Raw genomic sequence first — 23750 nt, 5'->3', positions numbered from 1 at the left:
AGAGGAGTGACCAGCGGGGCCCTCCCCAACCGGGCGGGGGCAGGAGGCGCACCGGCCCACCAAGCCCCCACCCACCCCACCAGGACCCCGGCGGGCATATGGGACCCGTCCGGCGGGGCGATAGGGCTCGCCCCCCGGATACTGGGTCCCGCCCGAGGTGCCAGGACGCCCACCGGAGCGGGGCGGGCACGACACCGAACCCCAGCCACCCCCGCCGGCCCCTGTAGCACCGAGACCCGGGCCATGGATGGAGCCCCCGGCCCAGGGGAGGGGAAGGAAGGCGTACCGGGGAGGGGGAAGGGAGGGGGGAAGGGGACGACAAGAAGGGCAGGGACGCAAGGAGAGGGGGAGAGGAGGAGGAAGGGTGATGAGGGAGAGGGGACAGGGAGGCGGAGGACGGGCGGGGAGAGGCGAGGAGGGAGAGGCAGCAAGGGGGAGGAAGGGGGAGGGGAGAGGGAACCACCGGGCACCCCGGCGGCCCACAGGCCCCGAACCGCGTCGCCGGGCCCAGAGCGACGGACCGCGCCGGAACGGCGCCGCCCCCGACACCTGTACAACTGTATTTTATTGTCCAAATTTGTACTGCCTGCATATTATAATGTTACATATAGAATTATCTCATAGCTACTTGGCTACCCACTTGTTGCAGTTGTACATTACATATAAGTGTCAATAATACTACATTTACTTAGAGCATACCCAATGATATCACGTAATTGTGGGGTCTTATGAAAATGTATAGAGGTACGTATCAAATAGTCTGTTATTGGTGAGACGCAAACCCCTGCAGTGTAGGGTTTCTTCTATAATATAACACTACTGTGAAATTAGAAGAAAACGTAATGTTTAGTTGAACTATTGTATGCGCTTTAACCAATTTAAAATCATGACATATTGATTAATTTTGTAGAATAATATGTTGAGATTGATTGCCATATGTGTACCAGTATAGAGATGCTTATGTTTTTAGATGTTGGCTTTAAAATTGTGTATACATTTCCACAATTTTTATTTTGAGCAGGATGTTGACAGTAAGCATGTACCAAGATAAAATTCTAACGGGATGATAAATGTGAGCAAAAATATTGCAGCATCACGGTATTAAAATTACAGTTCTAAAATTATCTTTTGAAATATTTGTACATTTTACAATAATAACAGCATTTCAGCACTGGTAAGCTCTTTTGAGCTATTTTTAGAGCAGACCGGTAGGCTACCAATTTGACCTTGGGGCTAACTAGTACCCGCTGGCACCATTATTTATTTATTTATTTCTTTATCAGGACAATGCGCATCAAGAAAGCATATAGGCATCCATGTTGTGCCCAGCTTAGACGTCCCCTCAAAAAGAAAAGGAAGAGCTCATTTCCGGTGACAGAAGTATTAGCAGTTATTGAAACCTTGACTTTTTAAAACCCCGGTGAACCATCAAACAAGTAATCAGCCCATGTTTAGTTGACAGTATTGTGCAGTTGATTGGGTATATCATTGGCTATGGTTTTATTGATTAGGTAGGTTAGGTATTATTTACTATGTCAAAATGGCAGATTATTGCACAGTACTGTGTTTCCATAAGCAGCCTAATTTGAACAGAGGGTTACCCCTGTTCAGCGAGACCCTTATTTGAAGTGGCATTTGTCATGTAAATGCAGGTTATTTTGTCAGACAGCAATCTAGCCAAAGGGTGTGCCTAAAAATATTTAATCTGTACTCGCTCCCATACGTCACTTTGTGGTTGAGAGGTGGTGAGTGACTGATGCCTTTAGCAAGTGTGCAGTTCTCTTGTGAGGTCAGGATGGTGCCAAAAGTTTGCTGTTGTGGTTTGTGTGTGTGTTTTAGGCCTTACAGGAGAGGCCTTGGAGAGACGATCCGGTCTTGGGTGGGCCGAACCGGCCGCCAGTTTGTCACAGGGCAGGCTATCTTCCAGCGCTAGCACCTGTCTCCCCCCCCCAATCCCTCGCAGAGATACCTCACTCTCCCTCGGGTGTCCAATCACGCCGGAGGTAAAAGTCTGATGCTTTACACGTTACTTGTTGTACTTTCCAATTCTGCTTATTCCATTTCTCACTATCAGTATGTCATCCGTTTTAATAATCAACTGATTGTTTCCTGTAAAATTCCATGTTTATCTTTCGCTCTACTGTTAATCAGACAGTTGTGAGCTATATAGTTATTATTCTCAGTTGCACAGCGCATGGGCAAAATAAGGTGGATCCATGGCAATTACAGCTATATGGAGGACAACATTGTGCCTCAATTTTGTTGTTTCTGTCCATTCATTGCCAGATGACTGATGTTGGTTATTTGAGTGACACCAAATTCATCCGAACTTGCCAGCCTTTTCAAATATTTTATAGCCTCATCACTTCTTCATTCTTACCGAGGCCGAAGTGTGCCACAGGCTCCATCTCACAGAGGTACCCCGATCCTCCATCGATGATACGTGTATGCGGTCCACTCCTCTTTGTGTACACCACTACTTTAGCGCCTCTGGCAAAAGCGCCAAACTTGGTCCGGGGAATCACACGCAGCCATGAGTTTGTGGTTCCCTTTAGGACACACACCATTAAGGAAGATTAGGTGGGGCTTTGGTCAACTACTGGACATGCACCTTCAAGAGATCCTTGGGACATTTTGTGGCATTCGGTATTTTACTATCATTCTATTTTGGCAGTGTTAGATGAATGAATGAATGAATAGAAATGTTTAGTATTGTCATTTCTGTTTCTTAAATTAGCCTAAAATGGCAAAAGTACCCATAATGCTAGCAACAAAAAAAGTCTTCAAAATTTTGGATCCCACTTCTTTTTTTTTTTATAAATACAATCCTTTTTGTTTAACGTTTTATTTCAGATTATTATACTGGCTTTCAATTTGAATTTAGTATGAAATCCGCCAGATTGATATACAGATTTTCACTTGATAAGTTCAGTTGGTCAGTGTTCTAAGTTACACTCACCAGGTTGACTTTATAGATAGAAAGTGGTTGCGCTGCACTTTCACCATGAGACACCAGCAGCTCTAGACGACCGTCTCCATCAAAGTCTATGGCTACAGCTCCTGGAGAAGCATCAGCATAACGACAGAACATAAAAGGATAATTCACAGACCTGACTGCTATGAGTAAATTCCTAGTGGAGTTTTTGTGCCATCTAGTGCCAGATGAAAGAACAGCATCTCGTTTAGCTTCATTCAAGCTTCATTCTGACGACATGATATATGTCGTGCTGCAGGACAACATTTGTTCCCCACTCACCAGTTCCTCGTCCCTCTGGCTCAGAAGCTTCGCCGACATTAAGCTCCTCTATCTGGGGGTCTCCATGCTCTCTCCTGCTCACCCTGACAATGAGATAAGTGAGCAAGCTGTTACTGTAAATGTATTTTATTTATAAATTGTTTTAATTAATTTTTTTTTAAATTAATTATATTAATTGTACATACAGTAGACTGTGCTAGCAGCATATAATATCGGTCCATCCCTAGTTACAGTAGTGTAATACAGTACTGCACTGCATCATACTAAAACGCACTGACCTTTCCTATTTGCACCACACAGCATTTCCATATGGAATGCATACTGTAGAGTATAATTTAATATGCTATAAGGCTGAGCCAAATATTGATGGTCATATCATAGATTAATTAGCCCGGGCACAATAGTGAGCTTGTTCTTTCATGGCCTGAGAGCTGCGTTAAACGAGTTGCTTCATCTTCATAACAAACGACGACAGAGCCAAGTGTTCTGGAGCGGTGACCCCTGTCGGACCATCACTGCATCCAAAAAGACAAATTCTCCCTCAGTGACCTGGCAAGCAGGCGTGTTTTTGATCCCAAAACCCGCTGGGGCTTAAACTGATTATTGATATTCCACATGTTTGGATTCATCTGCTAATGGCAACATTCATCAGATGTTTCATTCAAGCTTCTTGGGCTTACGCTAGAAAGTAAGCAACTTGATATGCATCTTAAGATTGTGTTTAGAGGGCTGTGTTCATTAATATTATCTAGCGAGGAAGCCCAACCTAAAACTGTCTTTAATGAAGGAGTCGGCCATGTGTGCAGGAGGTAGGATGCCAGATAAGGATCCTTGGCTGCAAATTCTTACCGGCTTCAAGTTGAACATATTAAACATAGGAAATGGCCACAATATTAGGTACACATGTAGAATCAACAACAACAAAAATTATACTTTACAAAGATAATAATGTTCATTTTTGACTGACTGCATATTGTTTGTATTTTGTTTGCAGTCTTGAATTGCACTGAATCATAATAATGTAATTTATTCACCTGTATCTTTGGACTTACCGGTACTGAAGCAACTTTTATTTGTTTTGTTTTTTGTTTTGTTTTTACAATCATGTGGCAGTTCTTGTTTAGTATAAGCCTGCCGTCCGTGTTAGTCAGAAAACCTTCTTTCTTTCTTTTTTTTACTGCATTCTGTGTATCTGAAATCTCTCTTCATTGCCAGGAATAATCTAGACAGACAGACTATTCAAATTCTGCTTTTAACTGCTTGAGATATCAAAATAAGCCATAAAAATCGGTCTCTATTCTTTTCTTTTGCAATTGTTTTGAGGCGTTTTGGTTACCTCATTTAGCAACATTAGGGTGTTAAAAATATTAAACACTTCTCATTTATGAGTTATCACCGCTGTTAACAACAGCAACGGCAATAATCAGTGGTGGGAAGGAGTGCCCAACCGGTCGCGGGGAATTAGGTCAACACATACGCTACAAATAAAGTGTATTATTGTAGTTATCATTAACTAAGTTATTTACTATCATTAACAAATTTAGATTTTTTTTAAATTTAGTTTACAACGTTAGCAAAGCCAATGCTAGCTAGCTCTTAAACAACAACACGTGACATAATTGTGAATTATTTTTATTCTTCTCAAGAAGGAAACTTCTGTGTGCATAATTTTCACCCCCATTATGTCAAGTTATTAAAACAGGTATTTATATGCTTAAGCACAAAGCCTGGGTACAATATAAAACATTTACAGTTAGAGTTAGAGTTTACCTAAACAGTCTGTTGGCTGAAGGCCCCCTGTAAGCGATGTTGTTGAAGAAGACCTCCAGCTCATTGTCGTTGTCAAAGTCTGCAGCAATAACCGTACGGACCGGGGATGGCATAGAAAACTTCTGCGAGGCTATGTCCTGGGAAGGAAATACGTACTACAGTTTGAAACGACAGGACAGGATATTAAAAGAACAATTTTACCAGTGGACTGATTTTTTTTTAAAAAAACGTTTTTTTAATTTGTACCTTTTAAAGAGTTTATTGCTATATCAGCCTTATGGCTTTGATTTTTACAATGTCAATTATTTGAAATGGAAGTGTGCACTCAGCTCATTCCATAACCTTGAGCCTGCAAGGTCATTTTGCTCAGCAGACAGCATTAATAATCTACGTCTAGGCCTTGACTCAAACACTCATCTGTCAAATGATCACTCCCTCACTGTAAAGATTATTTTAAAGTGGACAGGTTGTACTCAGAATTAAAGTGTATCTCCCCAAAAAATAAATAAACCACAAAAAAACTCATCAGCGTTTTTGGACGTGAAAGTAACAGATGTCTTCCTGCTTCACTGATGCAGTGATAAGTCGGGAAAGAATTATAGAGCAGCCCTTCACTACCTCCAGTATTTACACCGTGTTTTAATTATAAGGCTCATAAAGCTGCCGGGGGGGTTGACCTTCTAGCTTTTTAAGGTGAAGGAGAGGCAATGGCCGACGGAGGCCATGAAGTGGGGGGCGAGGGTGGGGGCTTTGGGCATACAGGTAGATAGATGATGGATGACAAAGACCCACTTTACTACCTCAAATGTGCCGCGCAGGAAAGAATTACAGGAAAGCCGTGTGTATGATATTGTAAAAATATGTATCCATAAATTTGAACTTGTTTCTTACTACTCTAAACACAAAGAAAAATAGTTGTTTTTGTCACTTTAGTTTAAATTCCTATTGAAAGCAATAATTGTGAACTGAATATCACTATAAGTGCCTTTGAGATCCTTGATAAAATAACTCAGTCATCATGAAAATGTGGTAGGATAGTAAAACTCTGGGGTCTTACTTACTATACGGGGACAAACATAACACATTTTGACCATGTTTAATATATTTTCATAATAATTTCCCTCTAATGTTTCAAGTCACATTTACGACCAGCATTTGGGGTTTCATCAACGGAATATGTGGCAGTTGATGATTGCAGAATAAATATTTAGTTATATTGTAATTTTCACAATATTGTATGTGTAATTGGCTAATAGCTTAATATGTCCATTTTGTTGTAGTGAAATATCAATTGATATAAAAACTTTTCAGAACTTTAAAATAAAGCTGTTGAGCAGTACACAAACGGCTTGTGAACTGACTCATTGGATGTGGACTTTCTGACCATACTTGTGACTATTTAAAAAAAGAAAGAAAGAAAGAAAGAAAAAGTGCAGTAATTCCCCAAACAGGCAACATGAGATATAAGAGATATTGTTTTCTAATAAGGAGCCCACTACAAGGCAGTCATGGAGTCAATTGTGCAGTTTACTTAAAGCAACACCAAGGAAACTTTCAGTTTATGTTGACAAAAGCGGTAATAGTATGCCTGAAGAAAGATTACATTTCCCATGAGGACAAATACATTGCATCGTTCTTGAACTCAAATTGACTTCCGTCTTTGTAATGAATAGGGAAAGGCGGACGTGACGTATACCATAAAGCAGTCAGCACATTTGTAGTTTTTTGTGTGGCAGTGTTCCTACCATCCTCCCCAAAGTTTTTTTTAGATAAAAATCAGGTTTTTGTTGTTTTGAAAATTTCCTTAGCTTTTCAAAAATGTGATCAGCCACCGTTTATAGTTTTGTCCCCTCGGAGAAAAGTACACCATTTAAAAACTGCATTTTATGTTTCTTCGGGTTATCTTTGTATGATATTTGCATGTGTTTGACGATCCTATACATTATTGTGGGTAAACTATGTAATGTTCGTGCGTGTACGTGCATTTGCGTGTTCCAACAATTGAAGAAAGAGAGAAAGAAAAGCGCAGTAATAGATTTTAATTAAAGCCCAAACAGGCCTAATCTGCACTTTCGACTGCGGTGGCAAGCTGCTGTTTCAGCCCAATTTAATTAGCGGTTTACTGGAGTGATACAACAGCTTCATTATGCAAGCCAAAGGTCAGCACAGCATGCAAGAATGTCAGCCTGGGTGGGTGGGAGCCATTTTAAATTTGTTGTGGGCTCCTGGTTTAACAAGCTTTGTCTGAGGAATAATAATTGAAAAAAAAAAAAAAAGGAAAAACATTGGACAGCTTATCCAATTTGTCTTGTGTGTGTGTATTTATGAGAACATGTATAAATGTGTGTGTTTGTGTCATGTTGATGGAATTATCTTCAGGCTGTGGGTCACTCAATAACCCCTTCTTTGACCCTCATAAAAGCCATCTCCATTGACATTTATCTCATCCATGAAGGATGCCGACTGCCTCCGCCCATTCAAACTCATTTTAGCTAGCGTCATCTCATGCATAGCACACAGCTGATCATCTCTTGAACAGATGTCAATAGAATTATTGGTCAACTATTCACACCCTCTGTCTGCATCGTAAAGGTGCGTTCCTTTGACATTGATTCTGGCAGTAGAACAAAGGCTCACATCAGCACCTTGGATCAATTATTTGCTACAACGACTGCACTTGATCACTCCAAAACAATTACTCAGCATCCTTAAGTAATCACGTAAATATCAACATGTTTTTAAAATTCAACTTTTTGAGCTTTAAAATAGTGGAATCTTCAAGGTCTTACACAATTCATTCCAGGATGCCATTTGAAATAACGGAGATAGAAATATCATGATTAATGGAGTCGTTTAACTTTTGAGGTTCCAATGTTTCTACTTTCTTTGCCTTGACTCATTGATGTGCGTGGAATATGTATGCATACGCAGAACCTCACCTTGAACCTCTGCTTACGGTTGTTAAGTTGCATGTAAAGACGATGAGGTCCGTTCCAGTTTCCGTAAACGATGTCCGTCTTTCCGTCACGGTTGAAGTCCGCAAGGGCTACGCCTCTGCCATGCTGCATGGGGTCCTCCACTCCTAATAAGACACATTGATACAGTACTATGCCAATGTTTTAAAAGGGAACCCATACACGAAACCAAAACACAGACCATGAGACCCCCCCTCCCCCCTTTAAGGAACAGATCCCAGATGTCCAAACGAAAACGCAAAGAGTCCCAAAACGAGGGCTGGCAGAAGGGGGCAGAGAGGCAGGAACACAGCCCACCCATCAAAGTTCAGCATAAGGGGCATCAGAAGGCCAAACATGGGTGCAGCCTGGCGAGGACTGGAAGATGGCAGCAGATTGTATGCCACCGCAGCAAGGGCAGAGGACGGCCGCAGAGCATGCGCCGCCGGACCAGGAGCAGAGGTCGGCCGCGGGACGTGCGCCGCCTGTCCACAATCATGGGCTTGAGACCGCCATGGCAGAGGCAAAGAGACTTGGCACGACAGCGGCTGAGGCAAGGATGTCCGGGGCTGCAGCGGCACAGGCGAAAAGGCTCGAGACTGAGGCTGCCGTGGAGCCGGGACGGGGACTTGAGGCTGCCGTGGAGCCGGGACGGGGACTTGAGGCTGCCGTGGAGCCGGGACGGGGACTTGAGGCTGCGGCAGACGTGGTTCGGGGACTTGGGGCTGCGGCAGACGTGGTTCGGGGACTTGGGGCTGCGTCAGACGTGGTTCGGGGACTTGGGGCTGCGGCAGATGTGGTTCGAGGACTTGGGGCTGTGGCAGACGGGGTTCGGGGACTTGGGGCTGCGGCAGACGTAGTTCGGGGACTTGGGGCTGCGGCAGGCGTGGTTCGGGGACTTGGGGCTGTGGCAGGCGTGGTTCGGGGACTTGGGGCTGTTCGACCTGCCACCCAGAGCGCCACCAGCCAAAGCCAAGTGCCGCAGGGCTTCGTCCAATAATGCTATTGTCAAAGCTCCCGGGCAAGTATTTCTTTGTGGCATGACAGCGCCCCCGCTGTGTCCTTCAGAATCTAGTCATTCTGTCAGAAGAGTGGAGTTTAGTGGAGGACCCAAATGAAGGGAGCAAAAGCAGCCAGGCAAGGATGCAGTCAAAAAATTGATTTAATTAAGAAAAAGGCAAACAAGGTACTTGGCGAAAATAACAAAATCAACAATATTCAAAAACACAAGTCAAAGCAACAAACCAAATAGGAACACGGCTAAGCAAGGAAATTATGACGACGGGACATGGCATGGGTGTGACAGCGACAATAACTCGACAAGGATTGAAAGAAAGCAAGGAATACACATAGTAACGAGACAACGAGGGACACCTGGACAAGAAACACGTGGCTTTGGGAGCCGATTGGGTAACACCAGGGACCGGGATAACAAGCACAGGAGGACATGATAAAACTTGACGAGACATTGACAAAGGGAGACACACAAGGAAAACATGACCCATAAACAAAACCAAAACACAGACCATGACAAGTAGTGAGGTCACAAATAAAATTATTATTGTCAAGAAATGTTCAAGGTTGACTGCCCCTTTAAGACAGTACTACAATTACAACAACTGTTGCAGACTGGTACAAATACATATACTTGTGTTTTTTTGCTTGAAAAAAATGCTTGCAATAGCTTATTATTATCCATCCATCCATTTTCTTAACCGCTTGTCCTCACAAGGGTTGCGGGTGGCGCTGGAGCCTAACCTAGCTGGCTTCGGGCAGTAGGCGGGGTACACCCTGAACTGGTTGCCAGCCAATCGCAGCTTATTATTATTATTATTATTATTATTATTATTATTATTATTATTAAAAGTGAAGACAATTTGCGATCTTGTATTCAGCAAGAAAGATGACATCAACACATGATTTGCCTTCACGAGTCGTATTTATATTTATGTAGTGGGCCGGATATGGCCCCCGGGCCTTGAGTTTGACACCTGTGACATAAAGTCATCTTTATTACTGGGTAACATGCGGTAAGATTTTGCTCTGCAATTAATCTGAGAGACTGTTAATTTTCCTTGGACTTGGGTGCTGCTGTTTTGGTTAACAATTATTTAATGACATCGGTAAAGTGAGCTTATTACACATTTCTTTGGTGGAATGTATTACTGGAGCAACAAGAATTACACAAGTGTCTCAAATCTGAAGTCAACGGCGCACAAAAAAAAAAAAATGTTTCAGTGTTAGCGGCAACATCTTATAGCCATCGGTTTACTTAACATTATTTGCATATTAATAGCATTTGGGATTTTCCAAAGAATGAAATGTATAGGAGGGATTTTGACACCTTCATTTATTTATTTTGTGAAAAAAAAATCCTAACAGACAAGTTATTATTCCAAGTCTGTCAGGATCTTTAAACCGTTACTTTCTTCTTACCAGCCTGCTGCGCCACGTCAGTAAAAGTTCCATCTCCGTTGTTTCGGAACAGGAAGTTGGGTCCATACTCGTTGTCACAAAACACATCAGAGTAGCTCTGGCTCACGATGGGCCCCACGACCACACCTCGGCCTCCTGCGTGGAAAATTATAAGAGATGAACGCAAAATGAACAGCAGCTCTTAAACGCTGATGAGTCCAAACACGCTGACTGTCGTTTGCCGCTTCAAGACGCATTCAAGAGCAGACCTGTATTTCCCAGTGACATTAGTGAGGTGACTGCCCTGCCATTTTGATACACAACTTCGCCGACTGTCCCCTCCTGAAAACGTTGTGATGAAAAAGCCATCTATTGTATTGTATATCATTCACAACTGTTTTGGCACAGCTCCTGCAGCCCGCTTTTGATGACATCTTTCTTGTAAAAATGAATGTGATGAAGATTGGTTTGTCAACACACCATCGCTGAAAACGTACTCGGATGAATTTTAAGGACTTTTCAATGACGGCCTACAACCAAGCGCGGTTTAACTCCCGAGGGCGTCGCTTATCAAAGACAGAAATCACCGGCAAAATGGTCCACGTTGTCATTTATTGTGCTGTCTTTGCAACAAAGCAAGTATCCATCACACGCTTTTTTTTTGTCCTGGCAGATGTGAGCTGTTTGTTCAAGTGAGAGGGAGAGGGAGTTAGAGGTTGTGATATAAACAAATTGTTTCAAGGGTAAGCACTTCCTTTTAAATGGCACTTATGTAGCAGCAGCATGCAGTTTTTGCTAGCCAAACTGAACCATTTTAACATGAACATTTTCTTATTAATATTAGAGCTACACTGAAAAAAAAGAGCCTTTTTTTTTTATTTAAAATGGTTCAAATTTCAGTATATCAACAATAATTGTTGACTGATTTCTGTAGTCCTTCATGAAAGAATATTGATTATCTTTTGTGTTTAAATCAAAATAAGACATATGAAAACATCTGTTTTTACTTTGGAAAACAATGACCGAACCGTCAACATAATACAACATCGATCCCCCCTTTTTTAATCACTTTACTAATACGAAGGGTGAAATGAACACCAATCACTGGTTGATAAACAATAATCAAGAGGAAAAATGCTTTCTTTAATACACTTTAATGCAAAAATAAAATGAATCTGATTAGTCGATTAATCGATTGAATAGTCGATAGATTAATTGAGTCTAAAAATATTCGATCGTGACAGCACCAGTCTCAAGTTTAACTGTGTTACTTTAAGTTGAGTTACCTGCCAGTATTTCAATTGATGGTTTTGTCGAGAGCGCATGGCTTAGCGTTCTCGTAGACATATGATCACTCTGCAAAGCTGTGTTTACATTTATGGGTGCATCCCAATCTGCCTCAGTTGTTTCTGTTACACTTTCTCTTGAACTGCTTTTTTGTTTTAACTATTACAGTTTCGCATACATTATAATAATCCAGTAATATTGTTAAATATTACCGAAAAATGCATTTGTACAAATAAAGGCCTCCTGCTAACAGACATCTGCAGTTGAGCAATCAAACAACCTTTGCCGTCTTTTGCAGAAATATTCTTGATATATATAATGCTGCCTGTTGTCCCATCTGACATGTTTTATATGACTGACTGTTTGTAATTGGACTGGCTAAAGGACTCAGACATAAAATACATAGTCGAGTGAACTGCTAAGATGCCAGCTGTAGTGATAGATGTCGTCTCAGTTCGTACGTGCCGCCCTTCCCCTTCGCCTCTCGTGACTTTGACTGGAGTAAACAGCTAACAAAGAGCCGACTGACATTCTCCTCCTCTTCCTTCTCCACTACAATTAATCACAACATCACTTTTTTTTTTCTTCCCACCTGGCACCACTTCAACTCTGTCATCCTGTGTTGCTCCAATATTTTAGACTCTATGTGTACAACAAGCACATGCTCCTCTGCACACATCTGTGTAAATCACACCATGGCTGCTTTGGTGCTGGATGAGCCAAAAAGTCTTTATTACACACACGCAAAGACACGCACGCAAACTTCACCCACCAGTGAACTTGTTGACTCCCGCCTGCTCGGCCACATTGGAGAGGGCGATGACGCCTTGCGAAAGGTCACTCGCTGCCTCGTCCATTTCTATAAGCGCATGTGGGCCCACGGTGCCACTGGCATAGTTTGCTATGTAGATGGCATAACGGCCCGTGCCCTGCAAGAGAAAAAATACATTTACATTAAATGAAATTGTTGTTTGATTTTAAAAAAATGTGTCGGCAAACGATACTGTGCTATAACTAGTGATGTGTGCCTGCTTGATGATTAATATAATGGCTTACAGCATTTGACAAAAAAAAAAAAAGACCCAGGACCCATTTTAGGGTCCCGACCATATATCTAGCAAGAGTTGTGCGTGAAGATTTATTGTCTGTCTATAGATGTTTCTTGCCAGCACCCTACCAGTGACAAAGACAAAGCAATTTTGTGATATCATAGTGTTGAAAAACTTAAATTTCTTGAACATCTCAGACCAAAAACAATTTCCTGTTTGCGCTCAACCTTAACAATTTTCATTCGTTTTCTTCAAGAAAACAGTCCAAACAAAAAGTTAATTGAAAGGCGAATGTGTGCAATTTTTGACCCGCTGATATCTATTGAGCATACAACAGTTTGAGCTTAATAAAACCTTGAAAGTCCAATGCCACTGAAGTCAATTTGTTACAGCAAATCAAGACTCTTCCACACTAAATGAAACGGAGTGAAACATTCCACCTCTATGCCTTGACTAAATGGACAATCAATAGTCTATAGTCTGACTTTAATGTTTGACCTTGTTTCTGTTGTTGCCATAGCCACGTTTGCACTGAGTGGTACAGTTACGCTCACCAGTCTAAAGTTTTTAACTGTAAAGAAAGTGATGAGCGATAAGTGGACTGGGGTGTTTCATAAATTAGATTTTCCAAAATTAAGCCTCACAGACATAAACAGCATTGAAATACTTTTGTAAAGAATTTGTATTTAATTTATTGTTTTAACGTATCAAAGATCGGAATGAGTTGAACTATTATTAATAATTTGGCTAGATATACAGTAGCTAGGATCGAGGCCAGTAGTATAGTATCATATGATCATTATGGGGTTAGTTAGCTAGCTATTTGTAATGTGCTCCCATTTAGTTCATGATCGATATGTCCTTTAGAAATGTAAAAAGTGTTTCCCACACCATGTTAATACTTGGGCAGGCCACCCAAGTAAACTGGCCACCACCCAAGAAGTCTTCAAGAAAATGTATTAAAAATATCCATCCATCCATCCATTTTCTTAATCGCTTATTCCTCACAAGGGTCGCGGGGTTGCTGGAGCCTATCTCAGCTAGCTTTGGGCAGTAGGCAGAGTACACCCCGAACTGGTTGCCAGCCAATCCAGGGCACACAGAGACGAACGACCATTCACACTCACAATCACAACCAGGGACAATTTAGAGTGTTCAATCAACCTGCTGTGCATGTTTTTGGAATGTGGGAGGAAACCGGAGTACCCGGAGAAAACCCACACAGGCACGGGGAGAGCATGCAAACTCCACCCAGGAAGGCCAAGCCCGGACTCGATCTCACGTCCTCTGCACTGGGAGGCAGACGTGCTAATCAGTCAACCACCGTACCACCCGTATTAAAAAAAAATATATATATATATATTTATTTTTTTACGTGTCGCGACCGGATATACCGCATGTAATGTTAGTTTGCCATCACTTTGTGGATCGTGTGGCTAGAGGAGACGAGTCCCCCCACACAAGTAGATTTCAAATCTGTGGCAAACACTGGAATTTTGACTTCTTAACACATACAATAAAACGGCAAAGCCAAACATTTGAAAATGGTCTCAAACAAAAACACTGAAACTGAGAGAGAGAGAGAGAGAGAGAGAGAGAGAGAGAGAGAGAGAGAGAGAGAGAGAGAGAGAGAGAGAGAGAGAGAGAGAGATTTCTTGTTTCCATGTAGACATTGCCGATGGTCATCTGTGAAAATGTTAGTTTGCCATCACTTTGTGGATCGTGTGGCTAGAGGAGACGAGTCCCCCCACACAAGTAGATTTCAAATCTGTGGCAAACACTGGAATTTTGACTTCTTAACACATACAATAAAACGGCAAAGCCAAACATTTGAAAATGGTCTCAAACAAAAACACTGAAACTGAGAGAGAGAGAGAGAGAGAGAGAGAGAGAGAGAGAGAGAGAGAGAGAGAGAGAGAGAGAGATTTCTTGTTTCCATGTAGACATTGCCGATGGTCATCTGTGAAAATGGAAAACATGCTCATACATATTAAACTGAACAAACTTTACTGTTCAACGACTGATAGTTTTGTCTCATCATCCTGCCCTGCAGCATGTTCAGCCAATCAGCTTCCAGTTTTAACTTGTGCTCCGCCCATGGCTGCATTTTGTTTTGGTAACTGCGGCATCAGAAAAATACAATATTGCAAAATTGAAAAGCAACGACTACGTTATTTGGGTGTGTTAGAATATGCGAGGGAACCAGTCATCTAAAATCAACTTAGAAGTTTTGATTCCATCCTTCTCTAACCCTAAATCGGTAGAATAAAGGGGGAAAAAAACATTTTTAATCAAACCCCTTTACCAGTTTCCTTGCTTATACCCCCTTCCCCCGCCTCCCTTTGGAGATTAATTTCACACTCCATTATCAGTCAGAGCCCCTGCAGACACAAACGGAACCACACTAATAGACCACCCGCTTGATTCCGATGAGTTTTCCCACCAGGCCGAAACATATTTCAGTCAATGAGAACGCATGCGTATGAGAAAACACGCTCACAGTTTTACCATTTGTGTCGAACCTACATGGTATTTGTGCAGGACACGAAACACAAATGATGTAGTTTCTATTTTTCTTTTTTCTTTTTTAATGTCATCAAGTGTCACATTGCCGCCTGCTGAGGTTGGAGGTATTCGCGACAGTATTATGCACACAGTCCCGCACATACACATGCACGCACACACACGCCCTTACAGCGTGAAAAATGAGACTGAGCTGCAATGAAAGACCTGGAAGTTACTTAACAAACCTAAAAGTCAATGATTTTTCAATAAGTCTTTGCCCAAGGCTAATTTCTGTCAGTGCAATTGCCAGTGTGATGAGTGTGACATGCAGCTTTGCAAAGTACATGTTGGGTGCCGGCTTAAGTGCCTGCATGGCTCCTATATTAGACTTCATTGAATAGGTAATGGCACCATATTGATCTGTTCTTAATTTTATAATCTGTTAAGTATTTTGTGAGTATTATGATTTTTTTTATTTTATGAGAACTTATTGCCTCTTAATGACACTTGTCCCCCTTCCCCACCATGTATCAATTTTATGTTGCACTTTGAGAGAACTTGATCACTTAAACAATTGTGAATTTCCCTAGTGGACGAAAAAGGTATCTATCTATCTATCTATCTATCTATCTATCTATCTATCTATCTATCTATCTATCTATCTATCTATCTATCTATCTATCTATCTATCTATCTATCTATCTATCTATCTATCTATCTATCTATCTATCTATTGGTTATGGTTAAGATATAGGTGGAGAGTTAAAAGGGTTAGTAATAGTTTATCACTATACATAAAATCTTTGTTTACTAGCTGTAAATTGCTTTTAACACAAATGAATGTTGGCTCACTATTATGTAAGTTCAAGCTATTATCCACTGTCATTTATAAGGAGCAAAAGGACGCTGTATTCTGTTAATAAAATATCTATGATGAAGCGCTAACATTTGCTAACCTGTAAACCAACATTTGTAACAGATATTTGTCGGGAGTCATACTTGCCTTGTCGAATTCTTAACTTTGTTCCAACAAAAATCTAACTAACAAGAAACTAACAAGCCCCTGGGCGGATCCATGGCAACATATTGGCTCAATGGACAGGAGCTAAAGTGCTCAAGCCTTCTAAGGTAGGTCAAATGTTAACTAGCATGTAACAAAATCAAACAATCTGCGTACAAAGTGTTCTCCAGGAGATGAACAAGGATCATACTTGAAGTCTGCTATTAAGACAAGTCATTCTATTAAGACTAGATAAAATGCTAATGCTATGAGTTGCTAAGCTATGCTAACACTTGTGCTGAAATATTGCAAGATAGCAACCTGAGTACAAAAATTGCAAATGCAGATAAATGTGTGGAATATCTGATGGCTTGAAGAATTTGTAAAGTGATAACTAATGTCTAAGCAATGTATACATCCTAAAATGCAAAGTGGTGCCTAATAGCTTATTTTTGAACAGACAAGACTACATGCATGTATTAGTCACCAACTGCTCAACATTGCCACATCTTTTGTTGTGCGTTTGAATATAATTTAATGAATGCATGTTCCCCATCAGCCTCCTGGAACCGCCACGGAAGAACACACACAGCGCCTCTTTGGCTGGCTCTTAAGGTATTACGCCATTACACGTAGATATCTTTCCAATCGGGGTGGCAGACACACAACCCATCAGTGCTCAGCGATATGGGACTGCGGGTTGGAAGAAAAAAAATAACTATTGCGAACCAAACTGTCCTCTCCCGACTATTAGCTTCTTTATCCCTAGATTGGAAGTCAGCGTGCGATAAGAGACAAAGAAAGAGTCCGTCAGAGAAAGTAAAAGAGGCGGAAAAGAAATGAAAAAGGGTCGAAATGGAAAAATAGAGAAAATGATACTGGGCAAAGAGCAGTCATCACTCATCCCCTCGCACGATGTTCTATAAAACAAACGAGCACCGGCCTCTGTAATTACACTGCTTGGCGATGGACAGAGGAGAGAAAATGGCCCAACATTCTCCCCAAATGAAGTGTCATAGCACAAGCTGAGGAGGGCGGCGCAGGCAGGGCATGAATTATCACTGGTAAACAAACAGCGGCAACCATGCATGTACACTGACAATGCGTGAATGTAATTTGTGAATGTGTGTGTGTGTTTACCTTTCTGTCCACACAGGCTACTGAGCGTCCAGCCATACGATTGGCTACGTCCCTGTGTTCGTTAATGTCATCATTCAGCAAATCCTCAAATCGTCCGTTTCGGAACTTGAACAGTTTGTCAGTATATGTCGCACGTCCTTAAAGCAAATGCAAAGATTGTCAAAATGGAAAAAGTCGATCCATCCAGCGTTATACAGTGTGTAGTGCTTATCCTCACTAGGAGAGCCGGCTTGCCCATTAGGCAATAGAGGCAAATGCTAAAAGCAACACAAAATCGGGAAACAAAATTCACCTTCAATGTAATTATTGTAGTGTATATATAAAACTAGTTATTAGCTTATAAAATAGAAAAGCTGACCTCGATTTGATTGTAAAGCAATTTCCAATGTGCACACAACCTCAACTCTGAGACAGACATGCTAATCACTCAGTCACCAAGATGCTGTTATAAACTCAATGTTGTTTAAAAGATAAGCTAAGGGCTTAATTTCATCTTTGTTTTGGCTCGACTGGATGATATTGATTCAAACCATGAACCTCACAACTGTAGGGCAGACTTGCTAACCACTACTCATATCCACATCTCAGTCTTGTGCAAAGGTGTGGCCACATTCTCAGTATTTTTTTTTTTCATTGACTTGAGCTTTCGAAATACAATTGGCATGCCTGAGTAAACTGCAGAAGTTCAGAAGAAGTATCGACTTTTTGCACAATGTAATTTGTTTTCCAATGCAGGTCTTTAAAACTTAGAAAATGCTTATTGTTTTTTTGTGTACAATGGAAACATGTAACAATAAATATGTTGGTAAAAAGCTGAAGCAAGCATGCTTTAGGTATTCAATTGACAAACACTCAAAGCAGCAAAACGTTCCTGACACATGACTGGAAATACTTATTTTCCTCATTCGGGTGTACTTTTACCAGAAAAGGCGTTATTGGTGTTGAGTACGTATATCTCCTCCCGACCGTCTCCGTCAATGTCACACGCTGTTACCCCGATAGCGTTGCCTTGGCGGTCTCTCAGGGCGTAAAATGGGGAGCTGCGGTTGTCCACGGCGATGTTGACGAGTTTCCTTCTCTGCTTGTCGAACTTCAGCACCAGATTAGGACCGTTGTAACTGCCAACATGGAACCAGTAAAGAACAATAAGAAAAATCGTCATCATCTTTTTTTTTTGTCATGTACAACATATGTTACATCAAACTGTCCTCTGGTTCTTTATATAAAAAATCTGAAGTTAGTTTTTCATCCATCCATTGTTCTTAGTATATTTTCTTAGTTTTTTAACCCTATTTTTGTGCCCAGAACAAGTCTAGCACAGGGCAGTCTCACTTTAGAGTTTTCTTTCTTTTGGTAAATGTATTTTTCGTAGATAATAACACATTAAATGAATTGATTTATACAAGGGTTCGATATTGTCATATTTCTGAATAAAATATGATATCCACCACACATATCAGCGGAACGCTGAATCTGAATCTAAAAATTGTGCTACGCTGCCTATGCCATAACAAAACTAATAAATTATGTCTCCTTTAACACTATAAAGCCAAACGTATCATATTAAATCCAAGACATTTTGAGCCCTCTATTTCATGAGTAAAATATTTTTTCCCATTGAAACCCTGACGTATATGATCTGACACATGCATTGCACGAATAATCCATTAGAGGGCAGTATCACCCAGCTGATGGCTTTTACAGCGACCTTGCAAGATCGCCGAATTGAGAAAGGAGAGACACCTATACTTGTTAATAGTGGGAAATGTTCTTTCAGATTTTTGGAAATACTAATGTTTGATATATCTGTTTATTATTATATTTTTGACAGTTATAAATGTACGAATTTAAAGCATTGTGCTGCATCAAATATGACACAAATCAAAAGTCGTGTGCGGAAGTTGATTAAAAAATAATAATAATAATTTTGTTTGTTCAAAATAACCAGTAAATACTCTATTTACAAAGAATCTGAATTGTTTCTTTCATATTTTTCATGGTTCAGGCTTTATAGGGTTAAGATAAAATCTTCCTAAAGAAGTGTTGATCAAAGTTTTCCAAGTGACTAATTATGGTTCCTTGCCTTTTAAAAGGTCTATTAAAACGTAAAGTAGCGAACATTTGAGTGAAACTCTCAACTTTGCCACTGAAGGTCATTATGTCAATACTGTCATATAAATGAAGGCTGTGATGATGTTCTTCTAATGTGATGCCCTCTCGCTCAGAATCGCTGCTGAATGGGATGCCTTTGCAGAAAAGACATTTATGAGGCGCGGCCATTTGCATCCATCTATCTACAGCCTGTGAGGGATTCATCGCCGCTTCATTGGTTAGAAGCAAGCTTGCCAAAGCATCTCCATCAATGGTGCTCTGTCCAATCTCATCCATTATCATCACATGAGTGAGCGCTAAGTCTTTTTAAGTCTTTTGCCTTTGTCTTCAACCTTTAGCTCAGAAAATGAAGTGCACCTCCAATCCACACTTCGATAGCTATCACTCACAAGTTCAATCATCTGTTCAAATTTGTGTAATGGGCAAAATTAAACAATGTTGGCGCCACTGTGAGAGAAGCATTAAGGCTGGAATCATTTCACAAAGTACCTCGCTAATTTTCACCGACTCACTTACCCTGCAACAAACACCTCCAGGTCTCCGTCCCCGTCGACGTCGGTGACGGCCACGCCGTAGTTCAGCTGGGTGGGGTTGTTGTCGTAGTCGGGAGGAAGCAGCGCCTTGGTTATGGCTGAGAACATGGGCTCTGAACGTTGCGTCGAGCAAAGTGCAGGCAGGAACAGAACAAACCAAAACATCGTGACCTGAAGAGAGGAACAGACTCAGGTTTACCATTGACGTCGTTGATGACAGTAGCAGTTAGACACATACAATTAGCAGGATTATGCTAAAAGTTTGTAGGTTTGTAGTTTGCATGGGTCAAGACCCCATTATGTTTCGATGAAGACCTGATTAACAGTGTGGACACAATAATTTACAGTGATTGGTATGCCCTAATTCAGGAGTTGCCGATGATACATACACATACATAAAAAAAAAACAAATTGTTTTTTGATTAAGAATATATATAATGGTACATGAATTGTTGATTGATCATGAAAATGTCCATCCTTAGCATCGTGACAAAAGGGAAAGGCTTGGGAATATGTAACATAAGGGTGACCGTTTTGCGTGGACATGGCCACTTTTTTACATCCATTCTGTGCGTTCACCAGGGGGTTATAAATTCCTGAAATGTCCGGTTTTCATTGTGCGACAAATGGGATTCGTAGTGCACCGTGTTGTACGACTGGTAGACTGCGGACTGCTCCCAAGTCAGCCATCACGGATGTAGGGATTAGGGAAAGAAGAACGGCGGGTTTTGTGTGTGCGTAGTATTATTGTTTTATATATATATATATATATATATATATATATATATATATATATATATATATATATATATATATATATATATGTGTATATATTTATATATATATATATATATATATATATATATATATATATATATTATTTTTTTATTTTTGAAAGTATTTAACTTTTCTGAAAGAAAATAAGTAGGTCAGCATTTTACGAACCGTTCTAATGCAGTCCTGAGCCGTAATGGCGGTCCAGAATTTTAGATCACCGGTAGCGCAATGGACTCACAAACCCCGAAGGGTGGAGGTTCCATCCCCACCCACCCCATGAAAAAAAAAAAAATGGTCCATCGCTGGAGCAAAAAAGGTTGTGCTTAGAACGTTAAGTCATTATTTATTAATTTGTAGACTTGAAAGACTTGTAAAGACACTTATTATTTTTTTGTTTTATTTTCTGTATATCACGGCTGCTATGTGAAAAACGCTTATGTCCATTTTTGTATTATTTAAAAAAAATTTTTTTATGTTTTGGGGATAAAACTGAATGCAGACATCCCAAAAAACGTAAAAAAAAAATGTTTTTCACGTAGCAGTGACGACATGTTAAAATACTTGTGTATAGCATCTTTAAGTAAACTTTGAGTATCATTTATGTATCTCGAGCCGGGCCGATTGTTCTATTTTTGGGAAATTAAAATATGGTCACCCGAGTGTAACATAATGTAACCCTAGGATGTTGTTGTCGTTCCGGAGGGTGGGTAAAAAGCGGACTACAAATAGTTTCGAGTTTATGATGTTTTCTGGTGTTTTCTTGCTAAATAAACCAAACACGACGGGACAAGTTTCATGCACGTCTCAATTTATTTTTCCACTCTCTCTAACGAGGCTCGCTCAGTTACACCTCTCTCTCTTTTCGGATCATGACATGCGCAGTACACAAAACACTTCAGCATGTAAACTAAAATACAAAACCAAAAGTAATAATTCACAAAACAAATTTGTCAATTACAAGTAAATAAAAATACACATTTGCAAACAACGTGTTACAATAACAAGGAAATCTCCTAAAGGCTAGGTTAGACCGTTTAGTTTAACAAAGCTTGACCCTACTTTCTAAGCTGCACCTGAGGATGTTAGTTTTTTTCACTGCTTTATTCACAATTACGTCAATGGGTCCGACCATCCCAGCAATCCAAATGGCGTTGCCAGCTAGCATGCTGCTAACTAAGAACAGCTGTACAAATTGCTCATCTTAGTAGCCTTTGCACTATTAAGTGACATTTAAGTTGTAGCATTGTGACAACAGTAAGTTTAATGTTAGCCTAAGACTTTTGCACAGTCCTGTGCAAGATGTGACATGACTCAGTGCCAATTTGCTAACTGCTTATATCTCACCACTATTGAGCTATAATGTTCACTTCTCTCACTCTGTGCTCGTTTGTGTCAACTTGTATTGGAGCTACAAAGTTCCTTCCTCTCAAATGACTTATGCCAATGCTATCTCTATGTGGTCATTATGAACGACAACATATTTCTCCGAGCGGTTCGAGCAAATGAGAATCGCACAATAACAGTAAATCGTGTGTTTGCAAACGACAACACGCGGCCCGTGTTGCTAATTCTCCAAATCTATTGTGAGTCGAGAGACGGCACATTTTTGGCCGAGCTTTTTGCTGCGCTCAGACATAAAGATGAAGATATAGCACTGCACTCAGCCGCATTCTGCAGACTTAGAAAGTGAACAACCCATCACGTGAAGACAGGCTGAGGAATTGCAGGACAAAAAATCCATACGGGGAGCAGCGTCTCAGCGTGAGGCCGAGTGAGAACATGGGGGAAAGTGATATGACCCGACACAACAGACCTAAGGTGTTGTTTCCCAAGGGATGCTGGCCACCTCTAAATTGGGAAGTCGTCGTTGGATACTAGGACACAGTGAGGTTTAAGAATCCTATTAGCGGTCACCAGATAAAAGGTGAGCAAGGAGGATTTGACCCAATTGGCTTGTAATGTTCAGGCAGGTAAAAAACAAAAAAAAAGTTGGGAGAGTAGACAAATATTCCTGAGGGGAAGAATGGAAAGCAGAAGGTCACCTTCTAAAAGTTGAACTAAAACACTCATCAACAGTGCTGCAAAACACACACACACACAAACACACACACTAAGTGGCGTTTACAAGCTGACAACTTGATTTTCCCAGCCTGCAGATTTATGCAGGCAGCCTTCGTCATCGCTCCATGGCTGCTTTACTGCTGCAGCTTCCGAACCCCCGATGCTAGCGTGCAGCCACCCGGTGATTGATGCCTCTTTAACATCTCGCTCAACAATTCAATTTAAGATAAAAAGCACATTGCGCTTTGAGTAATACTCTCAAAAGCCCATCGGCCGTGAGAGGAAGCACCTCCGCTGACAACCGCAGAAATATCGCCGGGGCCGACAATGCCCAGCCGTCCTTATCCCTCGCTAGAGGCTGTGTAGCCTCTAGCTGTTAGCAAGTTAATTAACAACAATGGAGGTTCCAGATAAGGCAAGTTTCCCTCCATTAGACCAGAAGGTGATGACAAATGAGGGGGACAGTTTGAAACCATCGAGGAACAGTTTACCGTCAGGCCATCAAGAGGAGGTGTGAATTAAAAAAGCATTAGAAAAGGGCTATATACAAGCTCATGCACTGTACTATTTGGACACACTTTCTGGTGGACCCATTAAGAGTCTACTTCAAAGTACCAGCTCAGTTACTCTGTCCTTGGTTTTCCTCTCCAAAATAGTACAGCAGGAAACTGTGAAAACCACACCACACTGAACACGCCAGAACCAATGATGCTAACAAACAACAACAATGGAGGACATCTCCTGTGTTTATTTCTTGGCATAACAAAGAAGGTGTCACATTTTATTCAAGAGGAGACAGGCCAGATGCATGTTAGTTAAGCTCACAAGTTAGGCAAACTAATGTTAGCATGTGTGTTTGAATTTTGTGATAATAATTGTTTGTCACTCATT

At 40.9% G+C, this 23750-nt stretch overlaps 1 protein-coding gene and 1 long non-coding RNA gene across 3 annotated transcripts in view; one reads left to right on the top strand and one right to left on the bottom strand.

The window, feature by feature from the left end:
- The window catches only part of LOC147164099 (cartilage acidic protein 1-like), a 31181-nt gene that overhangs the window by 5451 nt on the left and 1980 nt on the right, over nt 1-23750 (bottom strand). For both annotated transcript variants that reach the window (XM_086092979.1, XM_086092980.1), the window contains exons 2-11: nt 20005-20192; nt 18298-18494; nt 17377-17513; nt 12455-12611; nt 10417-10551; nt 7966-8108; nt 5027-5163; nt 3257-3339; nt 2960-3060; nt 2381-2549 (exon numbers count right to left, since the gene is read on the bottom strand). In XM_086092979.1, the coding sequence (XP_085949105.1) occupies nt 2381-2549; nt 2960-3060; nt 3257-3339; nt 5027-5163; nt 7966-8108; nt 10417-10551; nt 12455-12611; nt 17377-17513; nt 18298-18494; nt 20005-20186 (1441 nt within the window). In that variant the 5' untranslated portion in view covers nt 20187-20192. The remainder of the gene's footprint in view (nt 1-2380; nt 2550-2959; nt 3061-3256; nt 3340-5026; nt 5164-7965; nt 8109-10416; nt 10552-12454; nt 12612-17376; nt 17514-18297; nt 18495-20004; nt 20193-23750) is intronic.
- On the top strand, nt 16183-19843 carry LOC147164100 (uncharacterized). The gene is made up of 3 exons (XR_015096874.1): nt 16183-16364; nt 16796-16851; nt 19602-19843. It is a non-coding gene; the product is annotated as an uncharacterized LOC147164100 (long non-coding RNA).

Source organism: Leptonotus elevatus, chromosome 13 (genome assembly GCF_054856555.1).
Source record: "Leptonotus elevatus isolate MCC_2025b chromosome 13, RoL_Lele_1.0, whole genome shotgun sequence".
Lineage (NCBI taxonomy): Eukaryota > Metazoa > Chordata > Actinopteri > Syngnathiformes > Syngnathidae > Leptonotus > Leptonotus elevatus.
This window is presented reverse-complemented; position numbering and strand designations above follow the sequence as displayed.